This window comes from Bufo bufo, chromosome 3, assembly GCF_905171765.1.
Source record: "Bufo bufo chromosome 3, aBufBuf1.1, whole genome shotgun sequence".
Taxonomy (NCBI): Eukaryota; Metazoa; Chordata; class Amphibia; order Anura; family Bufonidae; genus Bufo; species Bufo bufo.
The window spans coordinates 137,839,790-137,865,517 of NC_053391.1; the positions used below are offsets into that span (position 1 = coordinate 137,839,790).

At 44.4% G+C, this 25,728-nt stretch overlaps 2 protein-coding genes across 2 annotated transcripts in view; one reads left to right on the top strand and one right to left on the bottom strand.

Moving 5' to 3' along the window:
- APOO (apolipoprotein O) overlaps positions 1-16,385 on the bottom strand; it is a 153,032-nt gene extending 136,647 nt beyond the window's left edge. The window contains exon 1 of the mRNA XM_040423651.1: positions 16,298-16,385. Coding sequence (XP_040279585.1) covers positions 16,298-16,306 — 9 coding nt within the window. The 5' untranslated portion in view covers positions 16,307-16,385. The remainder of the gene's footprint in view (positions 1-16,297) is intronic.
- Positions 16,386-16,655: 270 nt separating this feature from the next.
- C3HXorf58 (chromosome 3 CXorf58 homolog) overlaps positions 16,656-25,728 on the top strand; it is a 34,344-nt gene continuing 25,271 nt past the window's right edge. Inside the window, exons 1-4 of the mRNA XM_040423650.1 lie at positions 16,656-16,693; positions 16,772-16,895; positions 20,377-20,476; positions 22,062-22,156. Coding sequence (XP_040279584.1) covers positions 16,789-16,895; positions 20,377-20,476; positions 22,062-22,156 — 302 coding nt within the window. The 5' untranslated portion in view covers positions 16,656-16,693; positions 16,772-16,788. The remainder of the gene's footprint in view (positions 16,694-16,771; positions 16,896-20,376; positions 20,477-22,061; positions 22,157-25,728) is intronic.

Consider the following 25,728-nt stretch of genomic DNA (forward strand, 5'->3'; position numbering starts at 1 on the left):
CCCTGGACATCGGCCCACCAGGAACTTTCCCTGTAAGGTCTATGGCCAATCCGCCCGTGTGGAGCTATCTAATGACGATATGGCCAATTGTCATGCTGTTAAAGTTGCTTTTTTAATACGAGACAGACTCACTTCCAACTCCACAACTTGTCTGTTTTAGCTTGTGTCCAATACCTAGATTTTTCTATTAAAAAAAGAGTCGTAGTAATACTTAAATATGGCATCCCCATACCTCCTAGTGTCGTGTGTTTAGTCAATGTAGAGAGGGCCACATGTGGTCTCATACGATGCCATATAAAGGAAGACATTTGCATGCGAAAAGACTTGAAAACATCTATGGGAATCACTAAGGTCTGTCATACATACAATATACGAGGTGGATGAGCATCTTATGTAGAACAATTCTACTGATCCAGCCCAACTCGTACCTGGCAAGGCAATCTAATTCTTTTTGGAGAGAGGAAAGGAGAGGTGGGAAATTAGCTGGGATTAGTTGTTCGACTATGGGAGTGAGATGAATGCCCAGATGTGGAATCAAATGGTCCACCCATGGAAATTAAAATGCTGTTGAAAGAGACTGTTTACCTGAATGAGTCAGATTTATGCCTAACATATGAGATTTAATGACATTGATCTTGTAATATGAAATTGCACTAAACTGTTCTAATATACCCCTCGCTCCTAGAGAGATGACTGCACATAAGTAAGTAAAAGTATGACATAGTCTGCGAATAGAGTGATTTTGTGGGAGATGGAGTCTATCATGAAGTTAGCTGATCTAATCCTTTCTGCTAGTGGTTTCATAATGATAGAGAAGATTAGTGGGGACAAGGGACACCCTTGGCAAGTGCAATTTGAGATTTGGAAGGGATCTGATATGAAGCCATTTACTGGTACCTTTTCTGAAAGGCATGAATATAAGGCTTGAATGGCTGAGTGTATTGGTTCCACAAAGCCCAAGCTGCCTAAACCAGCAACGGCGTACCCCCACTGTACCCTGCTGAAAGCCTTATCTGCAACTAATTAAAGTAGCAGAGAAGGCGTTCTATGCATATTGGCATGATATATCAGGTTGATAAGACGCCTAGTTCTGTCCGGTGACTGACGGCCCTGAGTGAAACCCACCTGGTGGTCCCTTTTTATGAGGGATGGTAACATGGGCAAAAGTCTATTTGCTAATATTTTTGCATATATTTTAAGGTCAAAGTTGGTGGGAAAGTTTGGAGGCCCCTGGCTTAGGTATTGTAATAATATTAGCTTTTGGAATTTCTTCAGGGAATGTGCCTTCAGACATAGCTAAATTATAAAACATTACAAAAGGTGTGGAGTCCAGGTGTCGCAGAAATACTTGAAACATTCATCTGAGAAGCCATCAGGGCCTGGGGCGTTACCAGTTTTCAAAGACGTTATCGCTTCAGAAACTTCCTGATGAGTTATTTCATTATTAAGTGAGTTGTTTGGGCTTAGGTGAGGGTAGATGAACCGACTGTAAAAAGGTGTTGATTTTGTCTAATGTGGGTTGAGGTGTTGTTCCATCTTCCTGCAGGTTATATACATCATAATAATATGTGTAAAATGCCTTCGCTATGTCATAAGGATTGGCTATGGCACCGGGTTGGGATCTGGATTGAAGGGCCGTTATTCTTGATTTAGAACTGACATCTTTGACTCTACGTGGTTAAGCTTATAAGAAGCTTATAGTTGAGCAGTCTTCACCACTAAATCATGGAGTTCCTTGATATGCGTTTTGTTAAAGTGTGCCGTCTGTTGAATTAAAAGGCCTCACGTATCGGCTTTATGAGTATTCCAAAGAATAAAGGGGCTGGATGTGGAAAGGGTATTAATTGAAAAAAATTCTGCTAAATCTGCAGTTTATGTTTTATCTTCTGCACAGTTAGGATAAATGGATTAAGCTGCCGTATTGGCTGGATGGGCAGGAGTGCTCAAGACAAGTGAAACAGGGGCAGGATCAGACCATGTAATAATAAGGATTTTGCATGTCAATAAATAGCCATTTAGTAAGAAGAACCATATCTATCCTGGTATATATATTATCACGGTAGGAGTAGAACGTGAAGTCTTTTTCGTTATCATGCGTACATCTCCAATCGTCACATAAGTCATGTTAAGTTTACCATGGACTTAGACACGGGGAAGGTCTATTGCACTGCAACGTGAATTCCAAATCATGGTTAACTATAATGTTAAAATCCCCAAATAGTAATAGTTTACCCTGTATTTAGGTCTCAAGTGTTTCATCAGTGAATTCCGATAGGATATCTGGGAGAAATTTGATACATAAACATTAATAATAGTGCATAAGTTGTTGTTAATGATGCAGATGAGCGCAATATACCTTCCCCGATTGTCAATAACCACTTCCTTTTCTAAGAACGTCGCTGAATCGCGAACCGCTATATACACTCCTGCTCTTTTCCTGGGTGCATTAGAGTAGTAAATATGAAGATGCTGTTTGTGGGCAAATTTAGGCGAATTACCTTTCGCAAAATGGGTTTTCTGCATGCAGAGTACACCTGCACCAAGAGTCCCAGTGTCGTTCCATATTAAGGACCTTTTGTAAGGACTGTTGAGGCTCTTGACATTCATAGATATATGGTTAATAGACATTATTAAACCATATACTTCTGGAAATCAAGTACACTCTTGGTACATGTAAGAAAGATCCATACTGCCTAACCTGAATGCAGATGTGGTCTTTTAGTGCCCTAAGAACAGAAGGCCAACTAGGCCAGACATTTATAGTAAATCCCATTTAATATAAAATAATCAGCAGAAAAAAGGAAAACATAAAGTGAGCAGTGGATGAGACTACACAAACCGAGGATCAGTGTCTCGCATTTATGGTGCAAAACAGAAATCTCCCATGTCCTAGGCTACGGTGTTCCATTCTGAGGGAAAGCTCGGCAGAGAAGGTGTTGGATGCTTGGTTCAAGTTCATTTGTCATACACAGCGCAATATATAGTATAATGTGCGGTGAAATGCTAAAACGACCTTCCATTAAAATAAAAAAAGAGTAGCGTATCATTACATTAAAAACATCGATAGCACAATAAAAATGCCTCATGATTGTTTAGCTACAGGTTGAACATTCATTTATTTCTCTGTCCCTCTATGATGTTCTGATTCAGCATCCGAATGGCCTGCACGTAGAAACTCTTCCTCATTCTCTCGGTGTTAGCTTTTTAAATGCGGTAACGTTTCCCAGACCGCAGAAGACAAAATAGACCGTTATTTGGGTGTCTGTGGTCTTTCACCACCTTCATGGCCATGGTCAAGTATCTCTCATTATAAATGAGCTGCAAATCAGGAAGTTCAGTGCAGATTATTCGCTCTACAGATGTAGAAATTCCAGGTAGGCAGTCTCGTTGGAGATCAGACCTACCACAGTAGTGTCATCAGCAAACTCAATAATTGCAGAGGAACTGGAGGTGGTCACACAATCATATGTATATAATGAGTAGAGCAATGGACTCAGGACACAGCCTTGTGGGACGCCAACATTCAAGATGAGGGGGGAAGAAACATGTTTACTCACACTTACTATTTGAGATCTATCGGACAGAAAGTTAATGAAAGATAATGAAAATAAAAAAAGAACTGTTTCTGGTAGCATCATTTGGTCAAAATTCAGGCAGATTTAGGTACTTTTCTGTATTTAGCATGAACTCAGAAAACCCATTTAACACAGAATTACCCAATAAGGTATATATAAATGGGTTTTCTTAAATGGACAAGCCCTTCATTAAACATTCAGCCTTACAAAGTGTCTATCACATACATGGACTCAATATGCTTAAAAAGGGCACCTACCAAAAGGAAATGAAAAGACCTTTTAGTGGCAGAAAGCCTAATACCGTAGAGACTCTGATGTCAAAATGTCCTGTCCTTTAATTCTGTCTAGTGCCGTGATGTCATAGAGACCTTGTGGGGACCCAACCCCCAAATACAACAAAGGTTGTAGATATACATGGGGAGAACTCATTCAGTCGGTAGCAGTATGCAATCCCCAAAATATGGTCTGATGTCCACATAGTTGTAGCACTGTGAGCCCATGGATGTGGACAAGATGTCACCAGGTAGTTACTGACTATTTGTCATGATAGGAGGAAGTTCTCTTATAGATCCTCAAAGTGCTCTTGCTTCTTTCTACATCACACATTTGATAAGGTGGGATGACTTCTAATGGATTTCTCCCTGTAGTATATATTATGCCTGAGATCAGGATATTAGACTATGGGACACACTTAGGACAAGGAAGGAGCAATGTCGGTAAATATATTTCATCTACAGCTCTGCTGCAGACGTGGTCCTCTACAAATAACAGACGATTTAACCTGGACATATTGTCATTACTCTCTATGTAAAGCCTACAGAGAAACAGGCAGCTCACATCAAATAACCAAAGAACCGTCACTTAGCAGGAAATTCACATAAAACATTATTTTCATCTACAAGCTTCCTGGAAGAGATCTAATCAGCCTTAAGATTAGGAGGATTTCCTATATGCATCAAGGCTGGCCTCAGCGTAAGTAACAATACAACCAATGCAAAGGAAGTCATCTCCAGCTCAGTCCTACTGGACATTACCACACAGCAGGACTCATTCCATTAATATAGTAAACTCTACAGGGAGCAATTATTAAGACTGGCATTTTAATTTAAAAAAATGTCCGCAAATGTTTTCACATTTTTGATGCCAGAAAGCTTTTGAGAAGGCCAGGGTAAATCACCCCCTATAACTACAGTATACAGTTATATATAGGTCATAGATACCATTATTAGACTTCTGTTCGCTGTATTTGCCCGAAAGGCCCACACACTTAACCGCACATAACCATAGGTCTCCATTGACCCATCATAGGACAAAAGAGTATCATTTTGGGTGGCATATGGCGGCTTACCAGTTTTCACTTTCCTTTACAAAGAGCCACCGCAGAGAATGCAAAGCACGCAAAATAGGTTTCCTTTACATTGTGGCCAATTGCCGACGTGTATGGCTTTACAGAGGCATATTTCAGAGGTATATGTAGGGTTATACCGGTACTTCCAATGTTCACCTCCAACATAAAGCCAAAGTGTGATGTGAACAGAGCCGTAATCTAATGTAGCTAAAGGGCTTTCCCCCCTTTTTACGTGAACAAGCTCTGACCATATCATGATAGTCCCTCAGAAGAGGGGTATAGCCTCAAAATGTATAGACAATGCATGTTTCCATTCACTGGCAGCAGGCAGAGGTCTGGAAAACAGTGAGGAATTGAATGGGGGCCCCAGTTTCTCATTCACTGTAGTATAGCTAAAAACAGAGGGATGAAGAGGGAAGCGGAGGCTCCATATGTGCATGGCCATCCCATTACATTACACCGCTAGTCCACAGCCATCTGGCCATGTCCGAATGCACTCTAAAAGGAGTCCAAACGCGACAATTTATGCTGATTCCTACTTACTTTTTATTATGATCATAAGGCTTCATCAAAAACTAGGATCAACAAAGAAAAAAGTGCAGAAGTCCAGCTTCCAAATAGTGACAGCCATGCATTCACATCTACGTGTTTCGGATCAACTAATCACGATCCTTCCTCATGACAAAAGTGAAAACCCACACTCCGGTTTAAGTAGGCGTAGCCACTAATTACCAGGTGAGTAAAATTAATGTAACATACCCCCCCCCCCCCCCCCATTCAGTAGTGCATACATTTATATAAAAAGAGTAAAGCTACACCAATATTATTACAGACATGATAATCAACATGAGAGACAGGAATAAGGGCTCTTTCACACCTGCGTTGTTGTGTTCCGGCATAGAGTTCCGTCGTCGGGGCTCTATGCCGGAAGAATCCTGATCAGGATTATCCTAATGCATTCTGAATGGAGAGAAATCCGTTCAGGATGCATCAGGATGCCTTCAGTTCCGGAACGGAACGTTTTTTGGCCGGAGAAAATACCGCAGCATGCTGCGCTTTTTGCTCCGGCCAAAAATCCGGAACACTTGCCGCAAGGCCGGATCCGGAATTAATGCCCATTGAAAGGCATTGATCCGGATCCGGCCTTAAGCTAAACGTCGTTTCGGCGCATTGCCGCATCCGACATTTAGCTTTTTCAGAGTGGTTACCATGGCTGCTGGGACGCTAAAGTCCTGGCAGTCATGGTAAAGTGTAGTGGGGAGCAGGGAGCAGTGTACTTACCTTCCGTGCGGCTCCCCGGGCGCTCCAGAGTGACGTCAGGGCGCCCCAAGCGCATGGATCATGTGATCACATGGATCACGTCATCCATGCGCATGGGGCGCTCTGACGTCATTCTGGAGCGCCCGGGGAGCCGCACGGACTGTAAGTATACCGCTCCCCCGCTCCCCGCTCCTACTATGGCAACCAGGACTTTAATAGCGTCCTGGGTGCCATAGTAACACTGAACGCATTTGGAAGACGGTTCCGTCTTCAAATGCTTTCAGTACACTTGCGTTTTTCCGGATCCGGAGTGTAATTCCGGCAAGTGGAGTACACGCCGGATCCGGACAACGCAAGTGTGAAAGAGGCCTAAATCAGTAATGCAAAATAAGATCCTGCTTACGATTTAAACCTGAAGGGACACGAGAGCCCATACAAAAGATCCAATATGATTCTCTATTTAGTAACTTGCGTTTATGGTCCCCACCTCTATTGGGAGGGTTCACTCTTTCCAGGCCTGTTACGTTACCCTGGTGAACAAGCGCATAGTGAAGACTCACTGCTGAGACATTCCTTGTTTTGATAAAAGGTATGTCTGACAGGTGTTTACGGATTCTGGTTTTCAGGCTGTTAGTAGCACAACCAACGTATTGAAGGTGACAAATCGAACATGTTATGCAATGAACAACATGTATATGATCAAGTCTCACAGGAGGTAACAACTCTGGTTCTAACTGGTTGCCCCTCCCTTGCTGCAGGAAGATGGAATCCTCCACTTCTCTTCAGCAGGGGGTGGGGGCAGAATAGAACAGGATTGTTCCACTCTGAACTGCCATAACATTGAAACTATCTCTACTAATGATGCTGCCACCTGCTGGTATACCAGGAAAATGACTTGAACAATGGTATTTAACATGGTTTTAAATGCACATTTGTGGAGAACATAAGCAAAATCACATCAGATGACAGTGTGAAAGCTCTTAGAAGATAGTAGCGGGGTAGAGGCGTGTAGTAACACAACTCTGGGGTGTTACAATAAGCTTGGTCATCAGAGCAATTACGTCTTGCTTTGATGAATTCACCTTTTGGAACATTGTGGATGACATGAGGAGGATGACACGACGTAGCTGGCAGGGTTGTATTGCCAGCTATATCCTTGCAAAAAGTAGAGGTGGACACAACATTGGTACTGGCGTCACCAATGAGTATTAAGTCCAAAAATGTAATGGTGTAGATATTTCCCTCAACCGAAAAATTAAGATGGCAATTGTTATTGTTTAGGAAGATCCCGAAGAGCGGCTTGGCCGCCACATCGCCCGACCATATAAATAGCAGGTCGTTGATGTAGCGACCGTACCACCTCAGGGAAGTCCCCCATGGATTGCCTTCCGAGAATAGATAATGATGTTCCCACCATGCCATTTATATATTCGCCATGGAGGGCGAGAATTTGGCCCCCATGGACACTCCTGTTCGCTGTAGAAAAAAAGACTGGTCGAACATAAAAAAAAATTGTGGCCCAGCAAAAACCATACTACCTGACAGACATAATCCGGAAATTGCAGTGAAAAATCTGCACATATGTTTAGGAACCATTTTAAAGAAACAAGAGCCAGATTATGAGGGATAACCGTATAAAGTGACATGACATCTGCCGTAATCCAGGAATAACCCGGTTGCCACGTAAACTCATGAAATGCCTGGAGTACGGCACGAGTGTCTTTTAAAAAACCTGGAATACATTGAACTAAGGGTTGCAAAATACTGTCCACCCAACGAGAGCCTCTCGGAGAAAGACCCAATGCCTGACACTATAGGTCTCAGGGCCGGAGGAAAGCCTCCTTTATGAATTTTGGGAAGCAAATGGAATATCGGAATAATTTAAATGTTGAACAAATATAGAATCTATCTGTTTATGTCTTAAAAAGCCTTTCTCCAGGCCGAGAGACAAAAGTGGCAGTAGTTCCTGCTGATATTGGGGGGTGGGGTCGCGATGCAATCTAAGGTAAGTATTCTCATCCTCCAACATGGATTCTGCTTCGATCCATCACGACCACAGACCCCCCCCCTTGTCAGCCTGTTTGATAATAACATCATGTAAATTAACCATCAAAAACTACCGCCAGCCGTCATATATGACAGCTAATGATCTATGCAGAAAGCTATGTTCACCTACTTCCATGCCTAAATCCTGCCTATTCATTGTCGCTGCGGATTACGCCCAGAAAAGATAGAGATTAGTTCCATTAAATTACATGTGGCTAATCCGCGGGTAGATCCGCTGGCATATCCATAGCAGAAATAAGAATTCCAGCCTCAGATTTCTGCCATAGGTTTTTTTTTAAATTCATGGCGATGTATTGAATAGCAAGGGATTAAAAAGAAAAAAAAATACAAACCACCAAATACTACACATACTGTACGTAGCAGAGACAAGACAAAAACCTCCATCCTGTTTGCCAAGAGCATAGCACAGTATAAAGTACGACCTTTTCAAAACAGACAAGAGCAAACAAAATTCTTCTCCTGTGTAGAATACCTCCACGCTAAGCGTATTAGGTTACAGCAAAAACAAAGCTACTCTACTGCCCCCTGGTGACTGTAGATGTGAATAGCAGCAGAAAAAAGGCTAACGATAAAAACTAGACATCAGAGTAACTAAAATTGTATTAACCTTTATTTAAAAATGTTTTAAAAATAATTTTATTAATTCATTTTGCTGTTTTACTCAGCAAATTGGCACCCAAAGTCCTAGGTACGGGAGCCATGGGGGGGCACACATCACTACTCCTGCCCCCTCAGCTTGGCTAAGTGATGGCACAGTGGTACCCTGTATATATGTGCTATGCCAGGATTAGCCGAGCCGAGTGGGCTCCTGCTTTTCCCACTGCGCTCAGCTAAAAGCGATGTACAAATGTACTGAATCGGACGCACAATCGGCACCCAGGAGTTTGTAAAACAACGAAATCAATGAATAAAGTGTATTAGAAAAATGAACTTAAGGCCATTTTGAATATTTTTTTTCAAATAAAGTTTAATAAACGTTTAGTTACTCTTTAACCCCTTCCTGAGGAGATTTTCCGTTTTTTACTCCCTGACTCCCCAGAGTCATTACTTTTTTATTTTTCAGTTCACATATCAGGACTTGTTTTTAGCAGGATTAGGCCTCATGCACACAGACGTTATTTTTTGCGGTCCGCAAAAACGGTTTCCGTTGTTCCGTGATCCGTGTTCGTTTTTTCTTCTGTGGGTCTTCCTTGATTTTTGGAGGATCCACGGACATGAAAAATAAATCTAAGTCAAGTTTGCCATTGAAATGATAGGAAAAAACGGACACGGATCACGGAGACGGATCACGGACGACAATCTTGTGTGCATCCGTGATTTTTCACAGACCCATTGACTTGAATGGGTCCGTGAACCGTTGACCGTGAAAAAAAATAGGACAGGTCATATTTTTTTCACGGCCAGGAAACACGGATCACGGATGCGGCTGCCAAAAGGTGCATTTTCCGATTTTTCCACGGACCCATTGAAAGTCAATGGGTCCACGAAAAAAACGGAAAACGGAACCACGGACGCGGATGCACACAACGGTCGTGTGCATGATGCCTAACTTGTACTTTCTAAGGGCACCAGTTACTATTACATACGATGTAGTGGGAAGCTGGAAAAAATTCCAAATGGGGTGGAATTGGAAAAAACACAATTCTGCCACAGTTTTAGGAGTTCCAGTTTTACGGCACTCCCTATGCAGTCAAAGTTACCCATTACCTTCATTCTCTGGGTCAGTCCGATTACTACGATATCACATTTATATCGTTTTTCTGGAGTTCTAATGCTTAAAACTTATTTCCGTTTACCACCCTACTCGTACTCTCTGTTCTGCCAATGACCTAAGAGTAACGGTTCTTTCACACTAGCGTTTAAGTTTTCCGGTATTGAGCTCCGTCATAGGGGCTCAATACCGGAAAAAAAACGCTTCTGTTTTGTCCCCATTCATTGTCAATAAGGACAAAACTGAACAGAACGGAATGTTCCAAAATGCATTCCGTTCTGTTTAGTTGCGTTCCCATACCGGAGAGCAAACCGCAACATGTTGAAGTTGCTTTCCGTCCTGGGATGCAAAGCAAGACAAATCCGGCATGACTCCCAATGCAAGGTAATGGGGACGGATCCGTTTTTCTCTGCCACAATAGAAAACGGATCCGTCCCCATAGACTTTCAATGGAGTTAATGACATCATTACTATGTTACAGATAATACAACCGGATCCGTCCATAACGGATGCAGATGGTTGTATTATCAGTAACGGAAGCGTTTTTGCTGAAAACTGCCGGATCCAGGAAAAACGCTAGTGTGAAAGTAGCCTGACATCCTCCATAATATGAATCTCTCACTCCCATCTTCAAGACTTTTCTCGAGATGCACCTGTGCTTAGAAATGGATTTCCCCAAATAATCCGGCTAAGGTCTCATTCAGACGACCGTATATGTTTTGTGGTACGCAAATTGTGGCTTCGCAAAACTTGGATACCGGCCATGTACGTTCCATCCCTATGATAGAAATGCCTATTCTTGTCCGAGGGAGATGCTCTATCTTTTTTTTGCGGGGCCGTGGAACGGAAGTACGGTGAGCTGTCCATATCTTTTGCAGCCCCAATGAAATATACAGTTGTGTGAATGAGCCCCAATTCCCAACTTCCTTAGCTTCAAATGTGACTTAAAAACACATCTTTTCAGGCAGGCTTATCGTGTTCCCTAATCCTACTCTTCCCCTCTTACCCCGCTCCCCCAATCCTTATTCTGAACTGACACCGTCTTCTGACAGTAAGGCCTCTTTCACGCAAGCGAGTTTTCCGTCGGGGTGCGATGCGTGAAGAAAACACAAAGCATCCGGACAGAAGCCTGACCCATTCATTTCATGAGTGACGTTTTTCACACGTCATTTCTCTGTTCAGGAAAAATCGCAGCATGTTCTATATTCTGCGTTCTTCACGCAGCCCTGGTTCCACAGAAGTGAATGCGGCTTCCGAGAATAACAGATTGCATCGAGATGCACTGCGTTTTTAACTGATGGTTGCTAGGAGATGTAGATCGTTATTCTTCCGTTTTTTTTCACGCGCGTGAAAAATGCATCAAAAATTGATTGCACCCGCGTGGAAAAAACGAAAATCACTGAACGTAATCGCAGACAAAACTGACTGAACTCATGTGCAAAACCATCCGTATTTTCCTGAACAGATCCTGAGAGAATCCGTAACACTCGTGTGAAAGAGGCCTCATCCCCACACCCAATGCTCTAGCTCATGCAGCTCGGCCTGCACAACTCTATTTAGTACATAGGTGGCCGGACCACTTCGTAAAGCAAACAACTTTACCTTTTGTGTTCCCCCCATTCCCTCATAGATTGTAAGCTCTTGCGTGCAGGGCCATCACTCCTAGTGTTTTATTTATTACCCGGTAGTTTTGTGATGTCTCTTGATGTCTACATGAACCCTCTAAATTGTAAAGTGACACGGAATATGGTGGCGCTATATAAAAACATTATATATATACAATGTATGTATGTTCCGCAATCACTCAAAAACGCAACCATCGATTTCAACTAAACTTGGTATACACATCCCTTGCTACCTGGAAAGAAATCTTGTGGGGGTCACAGCTCTCTAGCACGTACCGTTCCTGAGATATTCCCAAAAAAAGCAAATATGGCACATCACATGACCTACATTAGCCAATAGAAGCCTGCAGGTGTTTCTCTTTATATCCCAACTGCCATACACACGGTCACATGTCCTTTATCAGCCAATAGAAGCTCGCCGGCCCTTAGTCTCCACATACACACAGTTTTACTCCAGGTTTCCATAACAACCCAGTCATTTTTCTTCACTGCTCTAGGTCAGCTTTAGGATAGGGCTACACAACGACAATAAGTCGCACGACACATAGGGCACAACTACACTGCTACATGTGTCGCATGGACTTTTCCGCGACTGTAGCACCAAAGATTAAAAACAAAATGTTGCGCGACACATGTCGTCGTGTAGCCCTAGCATTAAAGGAGCAGGGCACTGTGGAGGTCACTGTTAAAGGGGTGGGCACTGTGGAGGTCACTGTGTCACATGATCTTTTACCATGGTGATGGATCATGTGATGACCGGAGTGACGTCACCACAGGTCCTGTTCCTACAATCAGCAAAGAAGGAGACAGAAGCAGATGCCGGGCTGCGCGAGCAAGTGGATTAAGGGGAGTTAAATTATTTTAATTCTTTTTTTAACCCCTCCAGCGCTATTTTACTATGCATTCTGTATTCAGAATGCTATTATTTTCCCTTATAACAATGTTATAAGGGGAAATAATAAAATCTACAGAAGACCGATCCCAAGCCCGAACTTCTGTGAATAAGTTCGGGTTTGGGTACCAAACATGCGTGATTTTTCTCACGCGAGTGCAAAACGCATTACAATGTTTTGCACTCGCGCGGAAAAATTGCGCGTGTTCCCGCAACGCACCCGCAAATTTTCCCGCAACGCCCGTGTGAAAGAGGCCTTAACCTGGTTATTAATGCTCCGTGGCTCTCTGTGTTCTTTTTACTACAAAATCACGGTGACAACTTTATCTCACTGTCATTTTCAATCATGTTACTGCTCCGTACTTCTTTCCGCAGCGGGTCCTGGCTCTCATTAACGCAGCGGATTACCCGCACGGCATCCACTCGTGTGAAAGAGCCCTTAGTCTCTGTTCCCTATCTCAGGGATAACTGCAAATTCGATACGGAGCCTGCAGAGGGGTAGACTGCCAGATACAATTCATACAAGTGTCCGGCGTAGCTCTAATACTCACTGAAGCTGATTCTAAAAAAAATAAAAATCACCAGAAAGCTTAGGTATGCTTTAAGACCTATGGCGCTAGTGCGCCCCCCACCCCAGTATTAATCATTGGTGGCGCAGTGCGCCCCCCCCACCCCGTATTAAAAACATTGGTGGCGCGGTGCGCCCCCCACCCTAGTATTAAAGACATTGGTGGCGCAGTGCGCCCCCCCCATCCAAGCCCCCCCAGTATTAATCATTGGTGGCAGTGGCCACAGGGTCCCCTCTCCCCTCCGATCGGAGCCCCAGCAGTGTAAGCCTGGGGCTCTGATCGGTTACCATGGCAGTGGGCTGCCATGGTAAGCTCCATGCTGCTGTGTGCACAAAGCACAGTATGAGGTCCTATTCACCCTGATAGAGATCTATCAGGGTGAATAGGACAAGGGTTCTAGTCCCTAAGGGGGCTAAAAGTTAGTAAAAAACAAACAAAAAAACACCAAAATATGAAGTATAAATGAAAAAGAAAGATTTAAAAAAAAAAATAAAAAAAATACACATTAACAATAAACATATTCATTTTCAACAGGTTTGTGTAGGAATTTATTTTTTTCAAAAATGAAAATTCACAGAATATCGGTATCAATTATCGGCCTGAAAGTTCACAAATTATCGGTATCGGCCCTAAAAAATCAATATCGGTCGATCCCTATAATTTACTAAATATCCCTTTAATTTATGATGAGGCGCATCCTTGTGGGACAGTTTGACGGCCCTTGCAGACCTCCCAGCAATCACGAGAATGGGGTCCACAAGTGCTTGTGTACTGCCCCATGCGGATGGAGCGGTGGGGTGCATGTGTGTCCGCCGCTCTGTTCACGTCTATGGGATTGCTACCAGCACTGTATTCAGAAGTCCCATATAAGTTAACCGAGGAGGCACATGCGCCCCACCACTCCATTCTCATGGGGCTCTTGCAGACCTCAGTTTTTTGCGATCGCTGGGGGTCCCAGAGGTCAGACACCCTGAGATCAAACACAGCCACGGCCGTGTGCATGAGGCCTAAGTGTTATTAGTGGCACAACCCCTTTAAGAGTCCATGCACATAGCAGTATTAGGGCTAGTTCACACAGTGGCCTTCGCCAAAATCCACCACGTATTAGGGGCACAACCCCTCTTGGGGACACAGGGTACAGGTACACCCTGATGTCCCGGTACTTAAGGACACAGGGCGTACCTGTACGCCCTGTGTATTCCTGATCACCGCTGCGCGGCGGGTGGTGATCGGAACAGAGTGCCTGCTGAAATCATTCAGCAGGCACTCTGCGACAATCTCAAGGGGGGTCCTGTGACACATTGCTGACACTCTGCTTGAAACGGCTGACATCTGTGCTGTGATGGCAGCCGTTTAACCCCTTCCATGCCGTGGTCCGTAAGGACGGCTGTATGGAAGGGGTTAACAGGGAGGGAGCTCCCTCTCCCATCGGGGGCTGCTGTGCCGTTTTAGCGCCAGATTCTTGACAGGATCACAGAGGAAGAGGGCCCCCCTCCCCATCACCCGCTGCTCTGTTGTGGCAGTGGGTGATGGTTACCATGGCAACCGGACGCCTTCACAGGCTTCCGGCTTGCCATGGTAAGGCTAAGTCTGATCAGACTAAGTGTAAAGTGAGAATACAGTACAGTACACTGTATAGTATAGTGTACTGTACTGTATTATACAGACATCAGACCCACTGGATCTTCAAGAACCAAGTGGGGTCTGGGTCAAAAAAAATATAAAACACATTTATCACTGATTAAAAATGTATAAAATAAAATGCACTACACATGTTTGATATCACCGCGTCCGTAATGACCTGATCTATGAAACGGTCCTGTTAATTTCCCCGTACGGTGAACGCCATAAAAAATATATATATATGATGAAATTTTAATTTTGCCCACCTTACTTCCCAAAAAAGGGAACAAAAGTGATAAAAAAAGTCGTATGTATGCCAAAATGGTACCAATAAAATCGCCACCTCATCCCGCAAAAAAAGAGCCCCTACATGAGACAATCACCCAAAAAGAAAAAAAAATATGGCTCTCTGACTATGGAGACACTAAAACATGATTTTTTGTTTTCTAAAATGCTGTTATTGTGTTAACGAAAAATAAATAAAAACTATACATATTAGGTATCGCCGCGTGCGTAAGAACCTGCTCTTTAAAAATATCACATGACCTAACCCCTCAGGTAAATACCGTAAAAATATTTAATAAGAACAGTCTCAAAAAAGCCATTTTTGTCACCTCACCTTGTCATCACAAAAAGTGTAATAGCAAGCGATCAAAAAGTTATATGCCTACCAAAATAGTACCAATCAAACCACCATCTCATCCCGCAAAAAATGAGCCCCTACATAGGATAATCGCCCAAAAAATTAAAAAAGATATGGCTCTCAGACTATGGAGACATTAAAACATGATTTTTTTGTTTCAAAAATATTATTGTGTAAAACCTAAATAAAAAAAGTATACATATTAGGTACCGCCACGTCCGTAAAAACACGCTCTATAAAAATAACACATGACCTAACCCCTCAGGTGAACACAGCAAAAAAAATATATATATAAATACGGTGTCAAAAGCCATTTTTGTCACCTTACATCACAAAAAGTGTAAAAGCAAGCGACCAAAATGTCATATGCACCCCAAGATAGTGCCAATCAAACCGATATCTCATCCCGCAAAAAATGAGCCATTATATAAGACAGTCGCCCAAAAAATAAAAGAAAATGGCTTTTCAGAATGTGGAGACACTAAAAAATCAGCCCGGTCCTTAATGGGGTAAACAGGGGCATAATACATCTTACAATAAACGAACCGAGGCGGTGGGGGCAACACACTACTGGTACGCCCACAGATTTTCTTCCATTCAGCAGCAGCGAATCATATAATAATATAGGAATAAGTGGCGCCAAGATTGTTCTGCCATTATAAACTAAGGGACTATGGAATGATAAAGGAGTCCACCTGATGGAGTAACATTCCTTACTATACCAGATGTGAGGGGTTGTGTTCTGCTCCATTTCTTACCCTGCAGTTATTACTACATAATGGTCCCAGTACTGTCAGACCCAGATCTAGCCCTAATGACATGAGAAGGGGACCCGCAGCCACAGGACGCACATGGGACACAAGGGTCAAGGTGCCCCATTCGGGTGACTGGATCTGCAGTCTATTCACTGACAGCCATGCCGAGTACACGTGGAGATCTCCTCATAAACCTAGGGCAGCTCTGTAGCTTCCTCTCATTTCTCACCTTGAACATGACAGCGGAGTGGAGGTCAGGCTGCAGAAGGAAACCAGGCCGCGAAGCCCTTAGCAACCGCTAGACCCCTAGCAACGCGTATGTGCGCTGCGACGGCGTCTCGCATGGGACAACCCTTGTAAAACGTCAAGGTTTCACGTCTAATTTGACCAGAAGAAAACATTTCACGCAAGCTAATACGAGTTTATTTCAACAGCCCTCCGTTATGAGGGGAACACGCGATCAACGCCATAGTCTAGGATAGATTTAGGAAGCGGAAGCCAAAAGCTTGACGCAGGATGCGCCATCTTTATGTAGGGAAGTTTACAGGAGAACTAGGATGTGACGTAGAATCTCATGGTTGTCATGGCGACGGTAGACGCAGCGATTCTGGGGAGTAAGGAGTAGGTATGTGAACAGTGCTCCATCACATGGCACATAGGACTTCTGTGACCGCAGCTCCTCTCTTCTCTTCCTCCACCACAGATCCTGGATATCCTGCCATGTCCATCACATCCATCTCTATCAGCCTGCCTGACAGCACTTCCGTAGAGTCACTGCCACCAAGGAAAGATCAAATTAAAGCACTGCAAGCAGAAGTGACACACAAGTAAGTGTCCAGAGCTTCAGAAATCAGGGGGTTGTGTCAAATAAATGTCAAAAATGACTCGCCCTTTAGGCTAGGGCTACACGACGACATGTGTCGCGCAACATTTTTATAATGAGTCTATGGTGTCGCACTGCTACATGCTCCGACTGCAATATGACAGTCGCAGAAAAATCAATTTTGGATGGTTTTTTTTGCGACTGTCGTGTCGTAGTCGCAGCATGTCGCAGTGCAACACCATAGACTATCATTATAAAAATTGTTGCGCGACATTACTGCGACGCCCTAGCTTAATACTGACGCCCTATCCTCAGTATCTGATCTGTAGGAGTCCAGCACCCAGGACCCCCGCCAATCATCTGTTTGGGAAAACAGCGACGCTCACAGTAACGCCACGGCCTTTTCTCACCTTTCCATAGGCCGAGTGTTCATCGGTTATGAGACTGAAGCGCAGCTCAGCCCCATTGAAGTGAATCGGGCTGAGTCTACAATGTACAGCGCTGTGCTTGGTAAGCCGGTGCCTTCTCAAACAGCTGATTTGCGGAGGTCCTGGGTGTTCTGCATAGATGGAGGACTAGCCCAGGGGCGGACACAGACAGCAGAGGGCCCCTGTGCAAAGAATGTGCCTGGGGCCCGGCTCCCCCCCCCCCCCCCCCCCCCCCTCCTCCAAGCCAAGTTCTCAACATAACCATTTCCGTCCTAACATTACTTGTAGCAATAAAAAACATACAGGTTAGGGTACTTTCACACTAGCGTTTTTATTTTCCGGCATAGAGTTCCGTCATAGGGGTTCTATGCTGGAAAAGAACTGATCAGGCATATCCCCATGCATTCTGAATGGAGAGTAATCAGTTCAGGATGTCTTCAGTTCAGTCATTTTGACTGATCAGGTGAAAGATAAAACCGTAGCATGCTGCGGTTTTATCTCCGGCGAAAAAAACTGAAGACTTGCCTGAATGCCGGATCCGGCATTTTTTCCCATAGGAATGTATTAGTGCCGGATCCGGCATTCAAAATACCGGAATGCCGGCTCTGTCCTTCTGGCCTGCGCATGCGCAGACCGGTAAAAATGTGAAAAAAGATACAAGACGGATCCGTCTGTCCGCATGACAAGCGGAGAGACTGATCCGTCCTTGCAATGCATTTGTGAGACGGATCCGCATCCGGATCCGTCTCACAAATGCTTTCAGTCAGCGGCAGATCGGCGGATCCGGTGGGCAGTTCCGACGACGGAACTGCCCGCCGGATCACACTGCCGCAAGTGTGAAAGTAGTCTTAAGGCCTCTTTCACACCTGCAGCACTGCGCTCCGGCCACCTGATCCGGCAGAGAATGCAAGGAATTGGCCGGACACAAACTCAGGCATGCAGCGGTTTGTGTCCCGCTGATTCTCTGCATTTTTGCCCGATTGTGGCCGATCTCTGCCGTACCCTATTATAGTTAATGGGGCCGGCGGACATTCTGTCTGCATTCAGCAGTGCTGGAGCATTCCGACAGGCTGTTCTCTGCTGGGAGAGCCTGCCAGAATCACTAACTCAGATGTGAAGGTAGCCTAATACAGGTCCACATACCTCGTACATCCAGTGACGTCTTCTTTGATGTCGATGTTCTCTGTCCTCATCTTCTCCTTTCAGACCAGACCGCCATGAGGATTTTTTTCAGTCATCTCTTCTCTCTGCAGGGTTTGACATCTTAGTTTCCTAGTTTTCCATCATCCTCCCACCTAATTAACACCCCCAATACTGTGCCCACTGTGCTCCCTATACAGGTTACACACAGATAGTTCCCCTTCAATAATTATTGGCACACAGTGTCCTAAAAAATAACTGCGCCCAGGAAACAGTGTCCCTGACACTAATAGTGTGTGAACATAATGTTCCCCAAAAATAATTGTGATAAGCTGATACTGTGCCAGGGTGCCCCCCACAGTAACAGTGCTCCCCAAAGTCCCACCAATAGAAATAATTATCTACCAGACAGCACATAGTAATAATGTCCCCACTGTTTCCCAGAAGTAATAATGCTCCTATAGTGCTCATACTAGTATTCAAGTTCCTAATAGTCCCTCAACTGTAACAAAGCCCACCATAATGCCCCCGGCAGTAATACTTCTCTTTATAACTCTTTGTGTTACAGTAGAAAAATGCCCCCTTATAATCTGCGCCAGTACATAAAAGTGCCCTGTTGTGAGGCAGTATAAAAAAAATACCTCCTCTTAGTGCCCCCTGTAGAGCCAATGTCCCCATAGTACCCTCATAATGTGTGCCAATGCCCCCTACTGTGTGCCCAAAAAACTCTCTTAGTGCTCCCAGTTGAGCCAAAGTCCCCATAATGCCCTATAATTTGCACCAGTATAAAATACTCCTATATTATGCACCAAAAGTGCACCTCCCCTTGTCCCTATTATGGTGACTGACAATGTGCCAGTATAAAATGCCCCCATAATGTGTGCCAGTATAATGCCCCTATATAATGACCCCAATAGTGCTCCTTTCCCTCCATAGTGGGCCCCATGTGTGCCAGTATATGAGATAAAGTCCCCAAAGTGCTCCTCCCCCTCCATATTGCCCCCCATGTCTGCCAGTATATAAGATAGGGCCCCCATAGTGTTCTTTCCCCCATATAGTGCCCCCATGTGTGCCAGTATATACGATAGGGCCCCCCATAGTGTTCCTCCCCCTCCACAGTTCCCCCCATGTGTGCCAGTATATAAGATAGGGCCCCCCATAGTGTTCCTTTCCCTCCATAGTGCCCCCAATGTGTGTCAGTATATAAGATGGCGCCCCCTATAGTGCTCCTCCCCCTCCACAGTTCCCCCCATGTGTGCCAGTAACTAAGATAGGGCCCTCTATAGTGCTCCTCCCCCTCCATAGTTCCCCCATGTGTGCCAGTATATAAAATAGGGCCCCAATAGTACTCCCCCCTCCATGGTGCCCCCATGTATGTCAGTATTTAAAATAGGGCCCCCATAGTGCTGCTCCTCCTCCATAGTGCCCCCCATGTGTGCCAGTACATAAGATAGTGCCCCAGTAGACACCCCCATGAGTGCCAGATAGGGCCCCTAGCAAAGTGTAAATAAATAAAAAAATAAACACATATACTTATTACTTACCTCCTTGCTACTTTCAGTGATGCAATGCAGGCCTCTTCCGGCCTCTGATAGGCTATAGGCACTAGGCCTGCAACCTATGAGAAGACTGGGGAAGGGAGACACCTCTCCCCTGCCCCGCCGCAGCATCCATCTGTATCGCCATCCTAAGGACAGCGATACAGATGAATAGAGATGAGCACTTCCACAATAGAAGCGCTCATCTCCCCCTGACGCCGGTAAGAAGGGGCCCCCTCCTGCTCTGGGCCCCTGTGCAATGAACCGGCTGCACCTGTGGTATGTCGGCCCCTGGACTAGCCCTCAAACTCTTTTCTTCTGGGGGGTCCAGGGAACCCCAATCTGACGCTGTGCATTGTGCTTTATTTGTATTCTTCAGGGTTGATATTGGCGTTGCTGCTATTCGAATTCAAAGAGCATGGAGGTGCCACCGCAACAAACAGATTTTTAGACTCCTCAAACATGCAGCCCGAGCGGCGGTAAGTATAAACCTACGTTTTAATATTATTACTGTAGAATTATTGTTGAGCGAATCGAAGTTAACGAGGTTGAATCCAATCCGAATTTCCGAAAAATTCGATCCGGCACGAATCTGAATTTCTTGGCGCTTTGTGGTAACAAATCAATTTTTCCTGAAATGGCAATAAAAAAAGAAAAAACATAATCACCTCATCCATTTGAGCGTGGCCATCTTGAAACGTGCCTATTCTCTTGCGCGCTGACGTGTGACGTCATCGCACTGGGCGGGTGTGGTGACGTCATCAGTGATAGGCTGAATGTGACGATCAGCATTGAGGGGTTAAATGACGGGGGGGGGGGGGGGCAGCGCGATCACCGTTCAACATCATTGCGTCTACTCCATACACCGGAATGTGATTTGTTAGGAAGTAATTCAAAACGAATCGAATTTCTTATCGAAGTTGGGCGGGGCAGTCGTATCAAATTTTTGAAAACTTTGCTCATCACGATGTAGAATAATAGCAATAATGACGATGTAATAAAACCATTAAATAAAGTGCAATACATTCCTATGATATCCTACCATATGTAAAGGGCTTCTTCAGCTTCTTGTTCTCAGGATAGGCCATCACTTGCTGATCGGCAGCGGTCCGACATCCCACACCCTTACTGATCAGCTGTTTTAGTTGAAGCTTTGGCGCTGGAAGTATGCAGCCAACTCTGTGGTGGAGGGAGCTTGTGACTACAGTGCTGCAGTGACGAGCTCTGTCCACTACAAAGTTGATGGAGCTGTGCATATCTGATGCTGGAGCTAGACCTAAACAGCTGAGCAGCGGGGGTGCGGGATGTTGGACCCCCGACCATCAGCTAGTGATGGCTTATCCTGAGGACAGGCCAGCACTGAGTAAAAGCTGGACAACCCCTTTAAAGGGGTTACTGATTTTTGATTACATTTCTGAAGTGCTGTAAGGGTCCATTCACACGTCCATAGTGCATTGCGGATCCGCAATACACCCGGCCCGCACCCCCCCATAGAAATGCCTATTCTTGTCCACAATTGTGGACAAGAATAGGACATGTTCTATTTTTTTACGGATCCGCGGACTGGAAGATCGGCGGTGCGCTCCGGAGATGCGGAGAGCATATTTTGTGCTCTCCGCATCCATTCCGTCCCCCTAGCGAATGAATGGGTCCGCACCCGTTCCGCGATTCGCGGAATGGATGCTGACCCATTATTACGGACTTGTGAACGTACCCTAATGGTATGTGAAAAACAGGCTACTTTCACATCTGTGTTGTGCTGACCGGTTTTCAGATCCAGCACATGGTCTTAAAACTGCAACACAACACTTCAGTTTTGTCCCCATTCATTGTCAATTATATTATATCGGCGGAGATCCAACACCTGGCATCCCAGCCAATCAGCTGCTTGAGGAGGCCGCAGCACTTCAGTGAGCGCTGCGGCCTCCTCGCAGCTTACCAAGCGCAGCGCTGTCCATTGGGTAGTGGCTCTGTTTGGTATTGTAGCGAAGTCCCATTCACTCTAGCAAGGTCTCCACCATTGACTGAAATCTGCAACAACCTTTTGAATGAACTGTTTTACAGGAAACCTTTGCAACATATGAAATCCTCAAGAAAGTCAGTCCCCTGGAAGCTGAATTACTAAAAGATCCTGGGATGCAGTGTAAAATAAGATTCAGGTAAGATTTGTTATAGGCAACTGTATGAGAAACACCAAAGGCCTAAGACTTGGTAATCTCTTCTGCTGGGAAGCTGAGAATATGATTGACGTCCTCCAGGATCTAGCGGGTTAGTGGATCCCTTTGCTTTAGTTTTCGCTGTGCTGTAGTTTGTGAGCGCCCCATTCTGGTGCTAGAGGTGGGACATTCATCTATGGCGTATCCTGTGGGGTTGTATGGAAAGAGCACACACAATGAGCTCATTCCATACATGGTGGGTGCTGGCTGTATAATACACAGGCACCCACTGGCAGTGATTGGGATCGGTGATTCCGCCGATCCAAGTAATTTCACCACTCAGCTGCTGTTGTCAATAGGGGAGGTTCCCTCTGTCCTCTGATCGGAGCTGCCATAGCCAAATCGCAGGACTCTGAACAGTCTCCTTGTGAAGCTTCCCAGACCTGTCATGGATAATTGCCTGAAAATCCGTGCCCAGCAGGCAGCCTGTCAGAATCCCATAGACTGCAGTAGTATTCTATCGCAGTCTATGGGACAAGCAATGAGAGCATCGCATGTTCAAGTCCCCTAAGGGAACTTACGATTACAGTGTAAAATACCCTCGACTCATTTCTTCAGATACTTGCAGCTTAGACATGCTCTAGAATATAGATACACAATCCAGAACATCTTCCCTGCAATTTACTTCTAACCAGCTGCTCAGTAAGGTCGTTGGGACGGGGCCAGTGAAGGGTGCTATCTCAACTGTCTATCAGCCGTTACATGGAGAATTCCTGAAAAAATTCTTGCTTAAGGTAAAATTACAGTGTGAAAAAGATCTAGGAGCTATAGAGGATACCCAATGGGAGGAGACACTAGCTATGACCCCTTGCCTTTCCCTCAGTGAAGCAGCAAGATTGTCGCAGTTACTAATGATTCATAGGGTATTTAAGACCCCATTATTTCTATGTAAGATTGGTTGTAGTGGGGACTCCTCTTGTCCGAAGGGCGGGGAGGAGGGGGCTGACGTAATCCACATGCTATTGAACTGCAGTGCCTTAAATAGATATTGGGGAGATATTATAGACCTACTCAGTACAGTATTTGGTACAAACTTCTCTCCTAACCCTAAATTGTGCCTACTTGGCATTTTTGAGTCTGAGAATTTTCAAACCCCTATTATTACCGGAATAGATAGAATGTTATACAAACCGGATTCCAAAAAAGTTGGGACACTAAACAAATTGTGAATAAAAACTGAATGCAATGATGTGGAGATGGCAAATGTCAATATTTTATTTGTAATAGAACGTAGATGACAGATCAAACGTTTAATCCGAGTAAATGTATCATTTTAAAGGAAAAATACGTTGATTCAAAATTTCACGGTGTCAACAAATCCCAAAAAAGTTGGGACAAGTAGCAATAAGAGGCTGGAAAAAGTAAATTTGAGCATAACGAAGAGCTGGAAGACCAATTAACACTAATTGGGTCAATTGGCAACATGATTGGGTATAAAAAGAGCTTCTCAGAGTGGCAGTGTCTCTCAGAAGCCAAGATGGGTAGAGGATCACCAATTCCCACAATGTTGCGCAGAAAGATAGTGGAGCAATATCAGAAAGGTGTTACATAGCGAAAAATTGCAAAGACTTTGCATCTATCATCATCAACTGTGCATAACATCATCCGAAGATTCAGAGAATCTGGAACAATCTCTGTGCGTAAGGGTCAAGGCTGTAAAACCATACTGGATGCCCGTGATCTCCGGGCCCTTAAACGACACTGCACCACAAACAGGAATGCTACTGTAAAGGAAATCACAGAATGGGCTCAGGAATACTTCCAGAAACCATTGTCAGTGAACACAATCCACCGTGCCATCCGCCGTTGCCAGCTGAAACTCTACAGTGCAAAGAAGAAGCCATTTCTAAGCAAGATCCACAAGCTCAGGCGTTTTCACTGGGCCAGGGATCATTTAAAATGGAGTGTGGCAAAATGGAAGACTGTTCTGTGGTCAGACGAGTCACGATTCGAAGTTCTTTTTGGAATCTGGGACGCCATGTCATCCGGACCAAAGAGGACAAGGACAACCCAAGTTGTTATCAACGCTCAGTTCAGAAGCCTGCATCTCTGATGGTATGGGGTTGCATGAGTGCGTGTGGCATGGGCAGCTTGCATGTCTGGAAAGGCACCATCAATGCAGAAAAATATATTCAGGTTCTAGAACAACATATGCTCCCATCCAGACGTCATCTCTTTCAGGGAAGACCCTGCATTTTTCAACAAGATAATGCCAGACCACATTCTGCATCAATCACAACATCATGGCTGCGTAGGAGAAGGATCCGGTACTGAAATGGCCAGTCTGCCGTCCAGATCTTTCACCTATAGAGAACATTTGGCGCATCATAAAGAGGAAGGTGCAACAAAGAAGGCCCAAGACGATTGAACAGTTAGAGGCCTGTATTAGACAAGAATGGGAGAGCATTCCTATTTCTAAACTTGAGAGACTGGTCTCCTCGGTCCTCAGACGTCTGTTGAGTGTTGTAAGAAGAAGGGGAGATGCCACACAGTGGTGAAAATGGCCTTGTCCCAACTTCTTTGGGATTTGTTGACACCATGAAATTCTGATTCAACATATTTTTCCCTTAAAATGGTACATTTTCTCAGTTTAAACTTTTGTTCCGTGATTTATGTTCTATTCTGAATAAAATATTAGAAGTTGGCACCTCCACATCATTGCATTCAGTTTTTATTCACGATTTGTATAGTGTCCCAACTTTTTTGGAATCCGGTTTGTATCAGGCACATAAAACACTGGCAGCAAAATGGATTCATCAGCAAATCAGCAAAACTGATTTTATAATACGTTTGGAAATGGAGGATATATCTTAAGCGAAATTGCATTTCGAAATTTGAGGCTATTTGGGAATTGTGGATCGATAGATCTGGAGTGTGTAGTCCCTGGCTTGCTCTTACTAGAGGTGCGGGAAGTGTTACACAGTGAGAGTGTAGGAGTTTATGTCTGGTGGATGTCCTGGGGGTTATGCAGTTGATACGCTAGAAATGCCTCAATGCCCCTTCTTATTCCGGTACTTAAACCATGTATGTATGATCGGTACTACTGTATCTTTGCTATAATTGTCTACACAATATACACTGTCTGCCAGTTTATCTCGAGTGGGGTGGGTGGGGGGTTGGTTTGGGGATATAATGTTTATACCTTGGAATTGACTGTATGTGTACAACTTGCAAATTGGCAATTTTGTGAACTATTTTTGAAAATTATAATAAAAAAATATCTGATCTAAAAAAAGATTACAGTGTAAAAAGAAAAAAAAAGTTAGAGGATAATTAAATTTTCATATATGTTGTTGCTGCTGTGGTGATAATCCATAATCACTAATTATTGGGTTCACATACCACTTGTTTAATAAGAGTCTGTCCATAGCAACCGCTCCTCACAAGACTTCTTTCTGATTATCTTCTCAAGATGGCCGCCGATGCCCTTACCCTGAGGCTAAGACCTCCCTCCCTAACTACCCAGAATTCATTCGGCTCATCTCGGGAATGCGCAGCCTCCCCCCCTACCAATC